The sequence below is a fragment of the Pieris rapae genome, chromosome 6 (genome assembly GCF_905147795.1).
Source record: "Pieris rapae chromosome 6, ilPieRapa1.1, whole genome shotgun sequence".
In the NCBI taxonomy this organism is placed as follows: Eukaryota; Metazoa; Arthropoda; class Insecta; order Lepidoptera; family Pieridae; genus Pieris; species Pieris rapae.
The window spans coordinates 2,077,946-2,096,551 of NC_059514.1; the positions used below are offsets into that span (position 1 = coordinate 2,077,946).

General features: G+C 41.7%; 1 protein-coding gene across 11 annotated transcripts in view; it reads right to left on the reverse strand.

Annotated features, from left to right (window-relative positions):
• The window catches only part of LOC111001253 (proteoglycan 4-like), a 46,221-nt gene that overhangs the window by 1,252 nt on the left and 26,363 nt on the right, over positions 1-18,606 (reverse strand). The window contains exons 2-9 of one of the 11 annotated variants that reach the window (XM_045628762.1): positions 14,950-15,002; positions 12,940-13,217; positions 12,465-12,624; positions 11,342-11,512; positions 9,819-9,997; positions 9,155-9,290; positions 5,451-8,010; positions 270-1,034 (exon numbers count right to left, since the gene is read on the reverse strand). In XM_045628762.1, the coding sequence (XP_045484718.1) occupies positions 270-1,034; positions 5,451-8,010; positions 9,155-9,290; positions 9,819-9,997; positions 11,342-11,512; positions 12,465-12,624; positions 12,940-13,217; positions 14,950-14,982 (4,282 nt within the window). In that variant the 5' untranslated portion in view covers positions 14,983-15,002. Of the gene's footprint in view, positions 1-269; positions 8,011-9,154; positions 9,291-9,818; positions 9,998-11,341; positions 11,513-12,464; positions 12,625-12,939; positions 13,218-14,949; positions 15,003-18,606 lie in introns of all 11 variants that reach the window. The other 10 variants (XM_045628761.1, XM_045628760.1, XM_045628758.1 and 7 more) reach the window with 10 other exon arrangements.

An 18,606-nucleotide genomic window follows, 5' to 3' on the forward strand; every position in this document is an offset into this window, starting at 1 on the left:
TTAGTTTTCGCAGCTCATGCGATGAAAGATTTAAAGGAATTTATTTATACTTTGGGTAATATTAGTGTAGTTTTAGTAGAGACCCTTACTTTTCTTAATATTAAAATAGCCTGTATTAATCGAAACAAATGTAGTATTAATATGGTGCAGTAAGTAGAATTTTTAAAATCGGTCCATTACTTTTAGAATCATTTCGTTACAAACATACTTACATACCAATCTTTCCTATTAATATAAGTATAGATAATGTATATAAGGTTAGGCCTTACCGGCATCAATTAATGGATCATCATAGTCTTCTATGCTTTTGCGAGCCTGTTTTTCCTTGATAGATGAATTTATTTCATTACCAACTGGAGGAAGATACTCTTGAGGTGGGTTTGTACTACTTGGGGCAAATGGTTGAGGACAGTTAGGATCCTTTGATCCAGGGTAGCAAGAACTTGGCGTCGGTGTGGGAGATGGGGTTGATGGACATAATGGGTCTGTGCTGCCTGGCAGACACTTAAGAGGCTGTGGGGTAGTAGGTTTAGGACAACGTGGGTCTGTACTGCCTGGGAAACATCTCGGAGGCTGTGGCGTAGTAGGTTGGGGACAACGTGCATCAGAACTACCAGGGTAACATCTTGGTGCTTCAGGAGTAGTAGGTTTGGGGCAACGTGGGTCTGTACTGCCTGGGTAACATCTTGGAGGCTGAGGCGTAGTAGGTTGAGGACAACGTGGGTCAGAGCTACCGGGGTAACATCTTGGTGCTTCAGGAGTAGTAGGTTTGGGACAACGTGGGTCTGTGCTGCCTGGGTAACATCTTGGAGGCTGAGGCGTAGTAGGTTGAGGACAACGTGGGTCAGAGCTACCGGGGTAACATCTTGGTGCTTCAGGAGTAGTAGGTTTGGGACAACGTGGGTCTGTGCTGCCTGGGTAACATTTTGGAGGCTGAGGCGTAGTAGGTTGAGGACAACGTGGGTCAGAGCTGCCGGGGTAACATCTTGGTGCTTCAGGAGTAGTAGGTTTGGGACAACGTGGGTCAGTGCTGCCTGGGAGACAGCGCAGTTTTTCTGTTGTTGATGGAGGTAGATACGTAGCTGGAGTCAAGGTTACTTTGCTTGAAGGCTGTGGACAGCTGGGATCTGGGGAGCCTGGATAGCAAATTGGTTTGGGTGTTGTAGGTTTGGGACAACGTGGGTCAGTGCTGCCTGGGAAGCATCTTGGCGGGGCTGGTGTTGTAGGTTGAGGACAACGTGGGTCAGAGCTACCGGGGTAACATCTTGGTGCTTCAGGAGTAGTAGGTTTGGGACAACGTGGGTCTGTGCTACCTGGGTAACATCTTGGAGGCTGGGGCGTAGTAGGTTGAGGACAACGTGGGTCAGAACTACCGGGGTAACATCTTGGTGCTTCAGGAGTAGTAGGTTTGGGGCAACGTGGGTCTGTACTGCCTGGGTAACATCTTGGAGGCTGAGGCGTAGTAGGTTGAGGACAACGTGGGTCAGAGCTACCGGGGTAACATCTTGGTGCTTCAGGAGTAGTAGGTTTGGGACAACGTGGGTCTGTGCTGCCTGGGTAACATCTTGGAGGCTGAGGCGTAGTAGGTTGAGGACAACGTGGGTCAGAGCTACCGGGGTAACATCTTGGTGCTTCAGGAGTAGTAGGTTTGGGGCAACGTGGGTCTGTGCTGCCTGGGAAACATCTTGGCGGGGCTTGTGTTGTAGGTTGAGGACAACGTGGGTCAGCGCTGCCGGGGTAACATCTTGGTGCTTCAGGAGTAGTAGGTTTGGGACAACGTGGGTCTGTGCTGCCTGGGAAGCATCTTGGCGGGGCTTGTGTTGTAGGTTGAGGACAACGTGGGTCAGAGCTACCGGGGTAACATCTTGGTGCTTCAGGAGTAGTAGGTTTGGGACAACGTGGGTCTGTGCTGCCTGGGAAGCATCTTGGCGGGGCTGGTGTTGTAGGTTGAGGACAACGTGGATCAGAGCTGCCGGGGTAACATCTTGGTGCTTCAGAAGTAGTAGGTTTGGGACAACGTGGGTCTGTGCTGCCTGGGAAGCATCTTGGCGGGGCTTGTGTTGTAGGTTGAGGACAACGTGGGTCAGAGCTACCGGGGTAACATCTTGGTGCTTCAGGAGTAGTAGGTTTGGGACAACGTGGGTCTGTGCTGCCTGGGAAGCATCTTGGCGGGGCTTGTGTTGTAGGTTGAGGACAACGTGGGTCAGAGCTACCGGGGTAACATCTTGGTGCTTCAGGAGTAGTAGGTTTTGGGCAACGTGGGTCTGTGCTGCCTGGGAAGCATCTTGGCGGGGCTGGTGTTGTTGGTTGAGGACAACGTGGGTCACTGCTGCCTGGAAGACATCTTAGTTTTTCTGTTGTTGAAGGAGGTAGATACGTAGCTGGAGTCAAGGTTACTTTGCTTGAAGGCTGTGGACAGCTAGGGTCTGGGGAGCCTGGATAGCAAATTGGTTTGGCTGTTGTAGGTTTGGGACAACGTGGGTCAGTGCTGCCTGGGTAACATCTTGGAGGCTGGGGCGTAGTAGGTTGAGGACAACGTGGGTCCGAGCTACCGGGGTAACATCTTGGTGCTTCAGGAGTAGTAGGTTTGGGACAACGTGGGTCTGTGCTGCCTGGGTAACATCTTGGAGGCTGAGGCGTAGTAGGTTGAGGACAACGTGGGTCAGAGCTACCGGGGTAACATCTTGGTGCTTCAGGAGTAGTAGGTTTGGGACAACGTGGGTCTGTGCTGCCTGGGTAACATCTTGGAGGCTGAGGCGTAGTAGGTTGAGGACAACGTGGGTCAGAGCTACCGGGGTAACATCTTGGTGCTTCAGGAGTAGTAGGTTTGGGACAACGTGGGTCTGTGCTGCCTGGGTAACATCTTGGAGGCTGAGGCGTAGTAGGTTGAGGACAACGTGGGTCAGAGCTACCGGGGTAACATCTTGGTGCTTCAGGAGTAGTAGGTTTGGGACAACGTGGGTCTGTGCTGCCTGGGTAACATCTTGGAGGCTGAGGCGTAGTAGGTTGAGGACAACGTGGGTCAGAGCTACCGGGGTAACATCTTGGTGCTTCAGGAGTAGTAGGTTTGGGACAACGTGGGTCTGTGCTGCCTGGGTAACATTTTGGAGGCTGAGGCGTAGTAGGTTGAGGACAACGTGGGTCAGAGCTACCGGGGTAACATCTTGGTGCTTCAGGAGTAGTAGGTTTGGGACAACGTGGGTCTGTGCTGCCTGGGTAACATCTTGGAGGCTGAGGCGTAGTAGGTTGAGGACAACGTGGGTCAGAGCTACCGGGGTAACATCTTGGTGCTTCAGGAGTAGTAGGTTTGGGACAACGTGGGTCTGTGCTGCCTGGGTAACATTTTGGAGGCTGAGGCGTAGTAGGTTGAGGACAACGTGGGTCAGAGCTGCCGGGGAGACAGCGCAGTTTTTCTGTTGTTGATGGAGGTAGATACGTAGCTGGAGTCAAGGTTACTTTGCTTGAAGGCTGTGGACAGCTGGGATCTGGGGAGCCTGGATAGCAAATTGGTTTGGGTGTTGTAGGTTTGGGACAACGTGGGTCAGTGCTGCCTGGGAAGCATCTTGGCGGGGCTGGTGTTGTAGGTTGAGGACAACGTGGGTCAGAGCTACCGGGGTAACATCTTGGTGCTTCAGGAGTAGTAGGTTTGGGACAACGTGGGTCTGTGCTACCTGGGTAACATCTTGGAGGCTGGGGCGTAGTAGGTTGTGGACAACGTGGATCAGAGCTGCCAGGGTAACATCTTGGTTCTTCAGGAGTAGTAGGTTTGGGGCAACGTGGGTCTGTGCTGCCTGGGAAGCATCTTGGCGGGGCTGGTGTTGTAGGTTGAGGACAACGTGGATCAGAGCTGCCGGGGTAACATCTTGGTGCTTCAGGAGTAGTAGGTTTGGGGCAACGTGGGTCTGTGCTGCCTGGGTAACATCTTGGCGGGGCTGGTGTTGTAGGTTGAGGACAACGTGGATCAGAGCTGCCGGGGTAACATCTTGGTGCTTCAGGAGTAGTAGGTTTGGGGCAACGTGGGTCTGTGCTGCCTGGGAAGCATCTTGGCGGGGCTGGTGTTGTAGGTTGAGGACAACGTGGATCAGAGCTGCCGGGGTAACATCTTGGTGCTTCAGGAGTAGTAGGTTTGGGACAACGTGGGTCTGTGCTGCCTGGGAAGCATCTTGGCGGGGCTTGTGTTGTAGGTTGAGGACAACGTGGGTCAGAGCTACCGGGGTAACATCTTGGTGCTTCAGGAGTAGTAGGTTTGGGACAACGTGGGTCTGTGCTGCCTGGGAAGCATCTTGGCGGGGCTTGTGTTGTAGGTTGAGGACAACGTGGGTCAGAGCTACCGGGGTAACATCTTGGTGCTTCAGGAGTAGTAGGTTTTGGGCAACGTGGGTCTGTGCTGCCTGGGAAGCATCTTGGAGGGGCTGGTGTTGTTGGTTGAGGACAACGTGGGTCACTGCTGCCTGGAAGACATCTTAGTTTTTCTGTTGTTGAAGGAGGTAGATACGTAGCTGGAGTCAAGGTTACTTTGCTTGAAGGCTGTGGACAGTTAGGGTCTGGGGAGCCTGGATAGCAAATTGGTTTGGCTGTTGTAGGTTTGGGACAACGTGGGTCAGTGCTGCCTGGGTAACATCTTGGAGGCTGGGGCGTAGTAGGTTGAGGACAACGTGGGTCCGAGCTACCGGGGTTACATCTTGGTGCTTCAGGAGTAGTAGGTTTGGGGCAACGTTGGTCCGTGCTGCCTGGGAAGCATCTTGGTGGAGCTGGTGTCGTAGGTTTAGGGCAACGTGGGTCTGTACTGCCTGGGTAACATCTAGGTGGCTGTTGCGTAGTAGGTTGGGGACAACGTGCATCAGTGCTACCGGGGTAACATCTTGGTGCTTCAGGAGTTGTAGGTTTGGGGCAACGTGGGTCTGTGCTGCCTGGGAAGCATCTTGGCGGAGCTGGTGTAGTAGGTTGAGGACAACGTGGGTCAGAGCTACCGGGGTAACATCTTGGTGCTTCAGGAGTAGTAGGTTTGGGACAACGTGGGTCTGTGCTGCCTGGGAAGCATCTTGGTGGAGCTGGTGTCGTAGGTTTAGGGCAACGTGGGTCAGAGCTACCGGGGTAACATCTTGGTGCTTCAGGAGTTGTAGGTTTGGGGCAACGTGGGTCTGTGCTGCCTGGGAAGCATCTTGGTGGAGCTGGTGTCGTAGGTTTAGGGCAACGTGGGTCAGAGCTACCGGGGTAACATCTTGGTGCTTCAGGAGTAGTAGGTTTGGGGCAACGTGGGTCTGTGCTGCCTGGGAAGCACCTTGGCGGAGCTGGTGTAGTAGGTTTGGGGCAACGTGGGTCTGTGCTGCCTGGGTAACATCTTGGAGGCTGTTGCGTAGTAGGTTGGGGACAACGTGGATCGGAGCTACCGGGGTAACATCTAGGTGCTTCAGGAGTAGTAGGTTTGGGGCAACGTGGGTCTGTGCTGCCTGGGTAACATCTTGGAGGCTGAGGCGTAGTAGGTTGAGGACAACGTGGGTCAGAGCTACCGGGGTAACATCTTGGTGCTTCAGGAGTAGTAGGTTTGGGGCAACGTGGGTCTGTGCTGCCTGGGAAGCATCTTGGCGGAGCTGGTGTAGTTGGTTGAGGACAACTTGGGTCACTGCTACCTGGAAGACATCTTAGTTTTTCTGTTGTTGATGGAGGTAGATACGTAGCTGGAGTCAAGGTTACTTTGCTTGAAGGCTGTGGACAGCTAGGGTCTGGGGAGCCTGGATAGCAAATTGGTTTAGCTGTTGAAGGTTTGGGACAACGTGGGTCATTGCTGCCTGGGTAACATCTTGGAGGCTGGGGCGTGGTAGGTTGAGGACAACGTGGGTCCGTGCTACCGGGGTAACATCTTGGTGCTTCAGGAGTAGTAGGTTTGGGGCAACGTGGGTCTGTGCTGCCTGGGAAACATCTTGGCGGGGCTTGTGTCGTAGGTTTAGGGCAACGTGTGTCTGTGCTGTCTGGGTAACATCTAGGTGGCTGTTGCGTAGTAGGTTGGGGACAACGTGCATCAGTACTACCGGGGTAACATCTTGGTGCTTCAGGAGTAGTAGGTTTGGGGCAACGTGGGTCTGTGCTGCCTGGGAAGCATCTTGGCGGAGCTGGTGTAGTTGGTTGAGGACAACGTGGATCAGAGCTGCCGGGGTAACATCTTGGTGCTTCAGGAGTAGTAGGTTTTGGGCAACGTGGGTCAGTGCTGCCTGGGAAACATCTTGGTGGGGCTGGTGTTGTAGGTTGAGGACAACGTGGATCAGAGCTGCCTGGAAGACATCTCAGTTCTTCTGTTGTTGATGGAGGTAGATACGTGGCCGGAGTTAAGGTTGCTATGCTTGAAGGCCGTGGACAGCTGGGATCTGGGGAGCCTGGATAGCAAATTGGTTTGGGTGTTGTAGGTTTGGGACAACGTGGGTCAGTGCTGCCTGGGAAGCATCTTGGCGGGGCTGGTGTTGTAGGTTGTGGACAACGTGGATCAGAGCTGCCAGGGTAACATTTTGGTGCTTCAGGAGTAGTAGGTTTGGGGCAACGTGGGTCTGTGCTGCCTGGGAAGCATCTTGGCGGGGCTGGTGTTGTAGGTTGAGGACAACGTGGATCAGAGCTGCCGGGGTAACATCTTGGTGCTTCAGGAGTAGTAGGTTTGGGGCAACGTGGGTCTGTGCTGCCTGGGAAGCATCTTGGCGGGGCTGGTGTTGTAGGTTGAGGACAACGTGGATCAGAGCTGCCGGGGTAACATCTTGGTGCTTCAGGAGTAGTAGGTTTGGGGCAACGTGGGTCTGTGCTGCCTGGGTAACATCTTGGCGGGGCTGGTGTTGTAGGTTGAGGACAACGTGGATCAGAGCTGCGGGGGTAACATCTTGGTGCTTCAGGAGTAGTAGGTTTGGGGCAACGTGGGTCTGTGCTGCCTGGGTAACATCTTGGCGGAGCTGGTGTAGTAGGTTGGGGACAACGTGGATCGGAGCTACCGGGGTAACATCTTGGTGCTTCAGGAGTAGTAGGTTTGGGGCAACGTGGGTCTGTGCTGCCTGGGAAGCATCTTGGCGGGGCTGGTGTTGTTGGTTGAGGACAACGTGGATCAGAGCTGCCGGGGTAACATCTTGGTGCTTCAGGAGTAGTAGGTTTGGGGCAACGTGGGTCTGTGCTGCCTGGGAAGCATCTTGGCGGGGCTGGTGTTGTAGGTTGAGGACAACGTGGATCAGAGCTGCCGGGGTAACATCTTGGTGCTTCAGGAGTAGTAGGTTTGGGGCAACGTGGGTCTGTGCTGCCTGGGAAGCATCTTGGCGGGGCTGGTGTTGTAGGTTGAGGACAACGTGGATCAGAGCTGCCGGGGTAACATCTTGGTGCTTCAGGAGTAGTAGGTTTGGGGCAACGTGGGTCTGTGCTGCCTGGGTAACATCTTGGCGGGGCTGGTGTTGTAGGTTGAGGACAACGTGGATCAGAGCTGCCGGGGTAACATCTTGGTGCTTCAGGAGTAGTAGGTTTGGGGCAACGTGGGTCTGTGCTGCCTGGGTAACATCTTGGCGGAGCTGGTGTAGTAGGTTGGGGACAACGTGGATCGGAGCTACCGGGGTAACATCTTGGTGCTTCAGGAGTAGTAGGTTTGGGGCAACGTGGGTCTGTGCTGCCTGGGAAGCATCTTGGCGGGGCTGGTGTTGTAGGTTGAGGACAACGTGGATCAGAGCTGCCGGGGTAACATCTTGGTGCTTCAGGAGTAGTAGGTTTGGGGCAACGTGGGTCTGTGCTGCCTGGGAAGCATCTTGGCGGGGCTGGTGTTGTAGGTTGAGGACAACGTGGATCAGAGCTGCCGGGGTAACATCTTGGTGCTTCAGGAGTAGTAGGTTTGGGGCAACGTGGGTCTTTAGAATCAGGGTCACATATGATTTTTGGAGGTGCTGTCACTTCACATCTGGCATCGTTTGAACCAGGGTAACATTTAAATTCTGGTCTGAATGTTGTTGTTATTTCATTGACTTCCCCACAGTTTGACTGGCAGTCACTTGTGCACAACTGAAAATTTTAAAAAAATCGTATAAATATGTATTGTTAACTCGTGATTAATATTGATGGGTGATTGTCACGTCTTTTAATCAGGCTCGGATAATCATTAAAATAATTAACTGAATATTTTTTACTATGTATATATAAAACACACTGAAAATTAACCAATATTTTCTGGCGGTTTTTTGATTTATTAAAAGATTTAAGGTACATTAGAATATATGTACAACATGGACGTAGTGACAATGATTGCATGTCAGTTACATGTTAAATGATCATGTTAAAAATCAATATAACTTATTCCTAAGATAAATGTGTTGGGTTATTTCTCATGTTAAATATTATTTTTATAAAATCAGCCTTAATCATAAGAAAAGAGTTTCTAAATTTTTATATGTGATGAGAAAAAGTGGAAATACTTAGTTCAGCTTAGTTAAGAGTCTGCCATTATACTATTCAAGGAACACTGCAATTTATAAATTAAAAATAGTAATAATAATTTACAATATTGCATGGTAATTTAAGAACCGTGCTTTAGATATTTGATTTTGGTTTTTTGTCTGTAGTACTTTTTTTTATATTACATTAAGTTTGGTATTGCTATAATTTTTCAGTGTGAATTGTAATTTTATTTTTGTTGATTTGGTTTCATTTCTTGCACTTTACAGCTATTGTATCTATTTTTTTTTGTATTTTCTTTACGAGCGTTGCTCGGAAGCGTTCGTCTGCTATGGCCGCCTCTATCATCCTAATCATTTATGTTTTTTTGTATAGAGCAGTGTTGGCCTAGTGGCTTCAGCGTGCGACTCTCACACCTGAGGTCGTAAGATCGATCCCCGGCTGTGCACCAATGGACTTTCTTTCTATGTGCGCATTAACATTTGCTGTGAAGGAAAACATCGTGAGGAAACTGAGGTGTCTTAGACCCAAAAGTCGACGTCGTGTGTCAGGCACTGGAGACTGATCACCTACTTGCCTTTTAGTTAAATATGATCATGAGACAGATCAGAAATCTGAGGCCAATACTTGAAAGAGGTTGTAGTGCTAAAGATTTTTTTATATTTTTTTTATATAACGAAGTTAAAATAAATACCTTATAAAAACAAAACATTTTGTCAACGAAGGCTTTAGTTTTTAGCATGCAATTTCTTACCTCAACGTTACACGTTAAATAGACTTGGTCAGTCTCTGGAAAGCGGAAGGCACTAACTTTACTGTAAGTGATTACAGTGGCACCACTCTTGCCAGTATTCGTTGATTTTTGCCAATAATCAATCAACTTCTTCTTTCTGAAATTGAAGAAAAAAATCGTTATATAAATATAGGAAAATACGATATTTACTTATTAATAAAGTTCTCCATATCATATTGTACGTAAATAATGTGAAGAATATATTCATATACTGTACATATGCTATAACTACAGTCTACAGTATATGTTACAAGCTATTTTTTTTAATATATGACTTATGGTAATCATAAATGTTACAAAAAAAAAACATGTGTGCTATGTACACGTCTTAGAAGTTATACTACTTTGGCGTAACATTATAAAAATCTTTTCACAAATTATATCTTTCTCCTTATACTCCGTTTGTAGAAAAAACAACACTGGCCATCGAATAAAACTATAGCTAACTTCAGGGTGTCGGTTTTTCGTGACGATGTGCGGTCGTCGGTTTTTTTGTGACGGTGTTAAAATTTATTCACATATTTATTTCCCAGCGCGCCAATAATTAATACTTCAAAAATAAAATTACTAGAAAAACAGAGGATTATCTGATAATAATAATAATATAGAAGAGGCTAAAACATACTTGGGGCATCCTTGTTTGTCAGTAAGCTGTATTTTGCTTGTTTGAGGACTGTCATAGTCTTCATTATCATAGGCCCAGCAGTCGTGTACCTTTAAGCTGAACTTGTTTCTTATGTCTTTGAGATATATGAGGATGGTGAGATACTCTCCAATCTTGATAGAGTTTTCCAAGGGAGTTGTCTGAAAGTCAAGAGTGCAAATTCTATTTTTAAATTTGATATAATTAAGAAAAAAAACTATAAGTAAAAAATGTTGTGTGGTTTTATGAAACAACGGTAAAAGTGAAACTTTTTTTCACATTATAGACATTTAACTAAAAAAAGTTGGAATAATATTCCATTAAGGGTATAAAATCGCTTTATCAATCTTAATTTTACACATGGAAAATTGGAATGATAATGGGACTAATAAAAGTAGACTAAGTCTGCAACTAATATTTTTATTGAATTCTGTGTCTTAGAGAGTACGACATACATAATACTTAACAATTATTTAGATTATATACAAATATTAAAATAGCGTGGAGCACTGACACAAATGAATAATAGTCTATACACTACAACACTACACCGTCAGCTGCTGCGAACTATAGGCGCCGCCATATTGGCCTTGGCTGCTATGACAAGCGCTTTTCACTTTATCCCTACTCCGCGGCCGACCGTCACGTGACATGACAAAAAGTTTGAGCCGATGTAATAAAAGTTTCACTTTTATAACAAAGCAGTGTTGATCTAGCGATCAGGGTACGACTCTCATCCCCGAGGTTGTAGTTTCGATACCCGGCTGTGCACCAATGTACTTTCTAAATGTTTAACATTCGCTTGAATGGTGAAGGAAAACGTCGCGAGGATACCGGCTTTCCTTCGACCAAAATTCGACGGCATGTCCAACACAGGACGCCGATAACTTGCCTATTTGACAATGATCATGATCAAGATATCTGAGGCAGACTATAAAAAAGAGTTGTAGAGCCATGAATTTTTTTTAAGTTTAATATATCTCCAATTACAGGTATGGGAATCATATCAAACCGTATGCTTCTTCAAACGGCCTAAAATTAATTATTCACGAACGAGAGTTCACATAAAGTTATCTCTGGATCTTACTAGTTTAGTTATAAAAATCATTATTAATTCAAAAACAAATAACATAATACTTAAAAATATACCTAATAAATAACCTTACAATTTATTAATTAAAAAATGTTATTAAAAGGAGTCCCTTTAGGCAAGGTTCCTATACTGGCAGTGATCCCCCTTTGAATAGCTAGACTAATTCTTTGTGCGAGGTAGCTGCCAGCTCTTCGTTCTCCTGTGATGTCGACTAACCTTTTTGATAATTCCCTAAAAATCCTTAACGCGCTAGGACCCCACGGACCCGGGGATCTTAACACCGATTGGGACAAAATCATATTGTTATAAAATCTAGGTGAGTATTGATAATAAGAATTTCGTTTTTGACTTGGTTATTATTCACGAATATGAGAGTCTACACTAAAATTAAGTGCATACAATGTATACTTACATTAGGAAAAACTCCTTTTTGAATATCCATCCAGCACTCAATACCACCAGAAGGTCCAGGTACTGCCACCACGTCGAGCATATCAACCATGAAGGGTTTCAGTTTGAGGACATGTGAGGACTCTTTCTTGACCCCGGTCGATACTTCCAGCGCTGTGCTTGCACAGGATACCTGAAAAGAAGTTGTTTTTATATAGATATTGTGGAGTCTGCAAAAGAAGTTAAATACTTAAAACAAAATTATGTTTTTTATAATATATCACTGCATTTTGTTACATGAAGATTTTAGAAGTTATATCAAAATTTGCTTAAATTTCGATTGCCAATTTTCATATCTAGTCACATATGATAAGAAATATATAAAAGCACTAGCGGATCCGACAGACGTTGTCCTGTCTACACGTCTTTAATTTCAAAATTTCAATTTTTAATAAGACATTTTGATGAAAATTATTATTCAAATGTTATGACAATATCTAACGATACAGCACATGGTCACACACGATATAACACAATGATAACAAAACTTTTTTTAAATTTCGGGACAGACTAAAATTAAAATTCGAATATTATTTAAAATTTGACACTGCGATGGTAGCGCCGTCTGTTGGATCCAATGTAAAACATTCCAAAATCAACAACAACTAATAAATTGAAAATTAATTAAAAAAACATAGTCCAGCGGACAAAATTGTGAATCTAAACCATTCCCAGATCCCCTTGAACACACACACAAAATTTCGTCTAAATCGGTCCAGTCGTTTAGGTGGAGTTCAGTCACATACACACGCACACAAGAAATTTATATATTAAGATATTTTTGAACAATACACTAGTAATTAGTTAGGTTATATACAATTATTTCGATGACTTAAAATGATATGAAACGCTGTCATAGAATAGTAAATAAAAATTAAAGTTTCTTCAACAGTGTCTTATGTACATACTTAGGTAATTTGTATCATTGTATCATTTGTCAACGATGTATCAAGATAAAAGGCTATTTTTTTATTGTGTCATGTTGGTGGATACAACGTTCTGGTAATGTAAAATTATATTTAATGAAACGTAAAAATTTGCAAATGTCTCTTTGAGTTATGTCAGACACATTATTAAGATGATACCTTTCTCGCAAAGTCGCTGGAGCCCTGCACAAAGTCATCGGTTTGGAAGACAAGAACATTGTCAATAGTACCACAGGCGTTACACAGAGGTCTGGAACCGCAGCCATTCAATGGTACTCGGAAGGAGTAACGCGACTGACTTCCACCAATCGAAACATATCTGTAAAAATATATAAAAAATGTTAAATCATTAAATAATAACATATACGCGACGTAAGGAATTTAAGGATTATTAAATCATATTAATAATAATATATTTATAGCGTAAGATTAATAACTGCATTTAATTTTTGTCAATTATCAGCAATTAATGTTTACAAGACATTTTGAGAGTAGATTGAGTAAACAATATTTTAAGCTTTATCGAATAATAATTATATCTTTATAAATTATTTTTAAATGAATTACTCGATTTCATATTGTACATTATCAGTATTGACTTTAATATAACATAAAATGCAGTTTGATTACTTACTTGCATTTTGGGTCATTCAAATGTCCCTTGCTGTAAATTATACCATCGAAGACATCAGCAAATTCAACAGTGACGTCAATGAAGTCAGCCGAGCATTGCACATCGATATCCGGGGAGAGGGGCGTGTCCGCAGCACGTGAACCTCTGACGAAGTTCACACCGGTCTCATCACTCTCGCTGGAGTAGAATGGGGAGAGGGCATTGTTACCAGATAACTGGAAGTTCAGCTCTGCTGCTGTAAGTGTTTTCTCGTCTGAAACAGCTGTAGCGAGCGACAGCTACAGAAGAATTAATTATAGATCTTCAGTATCCTTCATTATTACACACGTATTAAGGGTCTTTGTTTAAGTATTGCTTTAGGACGAATACTAGAGTAAGAAGATACAGAGTACATAGGAGAAGATATGGAGATTTAAGCGTAATAGATTTTGAGGCCGTTAAGGCTCAGATTGAATGCGATAGCGACCCCGGATTGTTTGACACGGCTGATTACAACTACTCGAGGTGGTTTTAACGCGATTACTAACCCCGTCTCTGAAAAGCAGAGATTCTGGTGTAGCTCGAGTCTCATATACCCTCATATACAACTTAAGAGGGCATTTCAACCTAGTGTATCAAAAAATTCATGGTATCGTAAAATTGTGGGGGGTATTTTCAGGATCTTTTACAGAAGCGAATTCTTTCTAAGTGAAATCTTAAACACAATATACCTATATTGATTTAATCATATCATTAATAATAATATAATTAAAATATTTTTACACATCCTAACACTATGTTATATGTATCTAAAATATTTAAATGACATCAAATAAAGTTTTAAAAGATTTATATATATATATTTTTTTTTTAATTTTTTACTTAAATATATGTATTCTACAAAGGCCCGGGCCCGCAACGACGGCGGGCGCGGGTACAAACCGCCCCGGAGTCAAAGTTTTTGGTATGATTCAAATCAAGAAGTATACTTGTTCTAGTGTGAAGCGTCAATTATTCAGTGAATTCTAGCCATTCGAAATTTAAAATAATGAGTTATGATTTGTATATTGAAACTGTCATAACCAATATGTCATATGAAGACAATAGCTTACATCATACCACACATTCGATTTGACCTCTGACATACTGAAAGTGATGAAACTTAAGATTACATCTATATATGGTAATAATGAGCTTAGCCTTTAAGTAATATGTTTATTACATATTGCCAATACAGTTCTTCAATCTATGTTGGCATTATAAACTTAATTTCTCTTATGTACGGCTTCAAAAGTAACTTCAAAGGCTTTTGCTATCTGCTGCTGCTTTTAGAATCTTTATTGAAAGTAAAACTATTGTATAAAGTTCATTAGCAAACAAAACCCCTTTTCATTTTCCGTTACAACTTGAACTTTGATATTTATATACACAAACATCATTTATAGGGTACTGTGTTAAATGTTATAATAAAATACATTCTGACATATTACAACGAAACTAACATTTTTATAAAATTAAAAGTACACTTTGTATTATATTCAAGATAAGAAAGCATGGAAACATGCTGGCCCCGCTCCATAGGACAATCATAGAGCCATTATGTCAAATAATCAATTGGTTGCGGACCTAATTATACATATTTTCCTTGTTTCTGTTGTATAATTACTACAAACGCATTATTTGATGTTTTTCTTATACTATTTATAAGTGTTTAATGTATCTACAGTTTCAATATTTTTAAATAATTGACGACTTGTATAGTATTTTAGTAGTTTTATTATTTAGTAGAGTACATTATTTTCACATATAATTATTTAACTAATGTATGCAAATATTGTAAACTCTATTTTAAAAAAGTGTGGAGTTTCTTGCCCATTCTTCTACACACGAAACTATCTTTCGAAGGGGAAACTAGAATCGTTTATATTTTATTTAACGTTCAAAAGTGCAATTTTAGGTGTTCTAATTGAAATAAATGATTCGAATTTGATTTTGATTTATAACCTAATTATTAATAACAGTATCTTTTACCTGCACGAGTGCAATCAGTGTCGCTATGCGCATGACAGCCGCTTCATGGGGACCTGAAATTAAAAAAAAATACATTATACATTGAGTGGAAACCTATTTTTTGTGGCAAAGCCAAGATGGTTTAAATTGGTTAAACAAATAGCTAATAAATATTATCAGTATAATTTCCAGCTATAAATATATTATATTATTTGTATGTATTATTGATATGTGTCCATTAAACATTCTCTTAAAGCTGAAGGAATACACTGTGAGGAAACCTGCCTTAAAATATGCAGAAATCATATTTTTCATGAGTCAATCTAACGTAGGTATGTTGTAGTAAACGTTTATTTTTATTACATAAAGGTTATTAATGAACTATAAATGATTTTAAATTGCTATATAATGGTAAAAATAGCAGGTCATCAAAATGGCAGCATCACGAAGTGTTTAATTGTGGCATCGTATTCGTGAGGTCAGTGCTGTTTGAACTCTGAAGTTTCCGTATATATTTCGACATGCTTCTAATCGCAAAACAAAGTTTTAATTACTTTTATTAAATAATATGCTTATAGTTTTTTGTGTGTTTTTAAAGCTACCATTTTTTTGTGTTGGCTGACCAGAAATACTGACTGAGTACACCTGAAGCCAAATGAATTTATGAATCTATAAAATACAGAATAATGGAAATTAGAATCGTGATTCATAAGCTTTATTTATTTAAATCCTTCATCCCTATCGTCCGTATACTTCCTTAGATTAAATTTTAAGTACCTATCTAGCCGATTCGTATGATTATTTAGAAAATTAATCAACAGTAAGAGTACTAAGGCTGCAGGACGTTAACAAAACACAGACTGTTAATAGTTCTAAGATCATTTAATATACAAACAAGAAAGAACGGGATCGTCCATGACTACTGTTAATAATAATATCATCGATGTATGTCGCTATATGTTAAACATATATATGAGCATTCTATTTAATGTTTCCTTTTAACTAAGAAAAACAAATATACGATATGAAAAACGGTTTCTGGACCTGGCAGTGGGGGGTAGATCGAAAAAAAAACAAGAAGAAATAATTAGACGATACTTAAGAGTCTTTCTTCCAACTTGGATTGTGTTTCCTTTGGATTAGAGATAGAGCCGTTGGGTTCAAGTGCACATTTATTAATTATTTTAATTATTACTGTGTAAGCTAAGAAAAACGTAAGAACTGTATATTTGATTGATATGATTGCTAATAAACATTATACATTATAATGATAACATTTAATGAAATGAGGCATAAATTAATAGATTAGAAAATTCTATGTCTGTTAGTTTATTATTTTGTGATCTTTATATAAAGTACAATTTTAATTCACTCATAATAATTATTGAGCAATTTAAGTAAAATAGTTTTTGAAAATTTAACTAGGTGGCAACACTTTATATGAAGGTTGATTGTAACTAAGTGTTCTTGCTGTCATTCATCTTCTTACCAAATAAAAGTTATATTTGTGCTAATTACTATCGTTTCTTTGATAAACGACCCATAATCCTTCAGGTTATGGGCCCAGTAGATTCTGCAATTGAAAGTTTTAAGAAAAATAGCAAAGAAAAAGTTACAATCGTATTGTGAAGAAATTGACAAAATAACCTCAAAATGGATTCAATGCGGTCAATAAACTTAGAAAAATTTGATGGAAATAACTTTAGGCAATGGAAATTCCAGATAAAGTGTGCCCTAAAAGCAAAAGGGATTGATATTTCAGTGCCTAAACCGGCTGGAAATAATGTTGAATGGACAAAGAATGATGGCATGGCCATGTTTATTATAACATCTTCGATGGACTTTAAACAAATAACTTTAATAGAAAATTGTGAAACTGCTAAGGAAATAATGACAAAACTTGAATCAATATACGAACAGAAGAGTGAATTATGTAAAATGTTGATCCATGAAAAGTTTTATCAGTATAAAATGTCTACAAATGACAGTGTAGCTCAACACATTTCTAAAGTGGAATCATTGGCCAAGCAGTTAAAAGAAAGTGGCGAAAGTATTAGTGAAATGGCTGTGATAACAAAAATACTTGGAACACTGCCTCATAAGTATAGATCACTCCGTCAAGCGTGGATGTCTTTGGATCCAGAGCAACAGACTCTTGTCAATCTCACTGCTCGTTTGTTAGATGAAGAAGCTAGTTTACAGTGTGAAGAAGAACAAGAAACCGCTCTTCTTGTGGCTAAGAAAGGATGTAAAAATAGCCCAAAACAAAGTGAGCTGAATAGAAATGCTAGTAATTCAAATCAAAATAAAAACAGTAAACACAGATTTGAATGTTATAATTGTGGGAAACGAGGACATTTTTCTCGAGAATGTCGTGCTCCAAAGAAATCCAAGTATAGAAAACCTCAACAGGAAGGTGCAGACTTGTTAGCGTTTAATGTAGAAACCAAATTCCATGAAGCTGAAGACAATGTGTGGATTTTAGACAGTGGTGCCTCTGCACATATGACCTATAGAAAGGAGTTCTTTGTAGAACTATTGGAATGTAACCAGAAATCATTGACATTAGGAAACAAACAATCAGTGGAAGTGGCTGGCATTGGCAAGGTGTTAATAAAGAGATGTGTCAATGGAAAGTGGGAGAACAGTGAACTACATGATGTATTGTATGTTCCGAATTTGCGACGAAATCTGTTCTCAGAAGGTGTGATAATGCGTAAATCCTATATCATTATCAAGAAAGACTCTGGTGCATTCATTTACAAAGGCAATGACTTAGTAATGTGTGCAACAATAACAGAAAATAATTTATACGAATTGAAAATTAAAGCTGTGGTCTCAGATACATGTAACTTAGTTCAAAGTGATCAAAATAACATTAAAATGTGGCATGAAAGACTGGGACATGTTAACCTAAAACAAATCAAGAGTATGAGTGCTGATAATGTGGTAGAAGGCTTGAAACTGAATAACAGTGATAAAACTGATTTTGTTTGTGAAGCATGTGCATATGGAAAGCAGTGCAGATTTCCATTTCACAAATCTATACGAGGAGAACTACAGCCAGGTGACCTTGTATATAGTGATGTCTGTGGACCTATGAGTCATACATCTATCCAAGGTATGAGATACTTTATATTATTTAAGGATGCTGCTACAAGTTACAGGCATGTATATTTTGTCAAACATAAAAGTGATGTGATGGACATATTCATGAAATACAATGCTTTGATCAAAAATAAGTACATGCATAGTGTCAGAATATTGCATACTGATAATGGAAGAGAGTATGTGAATAAAACCTTCAATGACTATCTCAGCAAAGAAGGTATAATTCATGAGTGTACTGCGCCATATACACCAGAACAAAATGGGCGTGCTGAAAGAGAGAACCGTACCATTGTGGAGAGTGCACGTTCAATGTTGTACGCAAGGGATGTGTCACTGGAATTATGGGCTGAGGCTGTGAATTGTGCAGTATATTTATTAAACCGGACTTCCTCCAGCCAAACTCCTAAGAAAACACCATTTGAATTATGGAACGGCATCAAACCTCATATAGGCCATGTGAAGGTGTTTGGAAGTATTGGATATGTCCATATTCCTAATCAGCTAAGAACTAAACTTGACAAAAAGAGTGAGAAAATGATACTAATTGGGTATGATAATAACAATTAC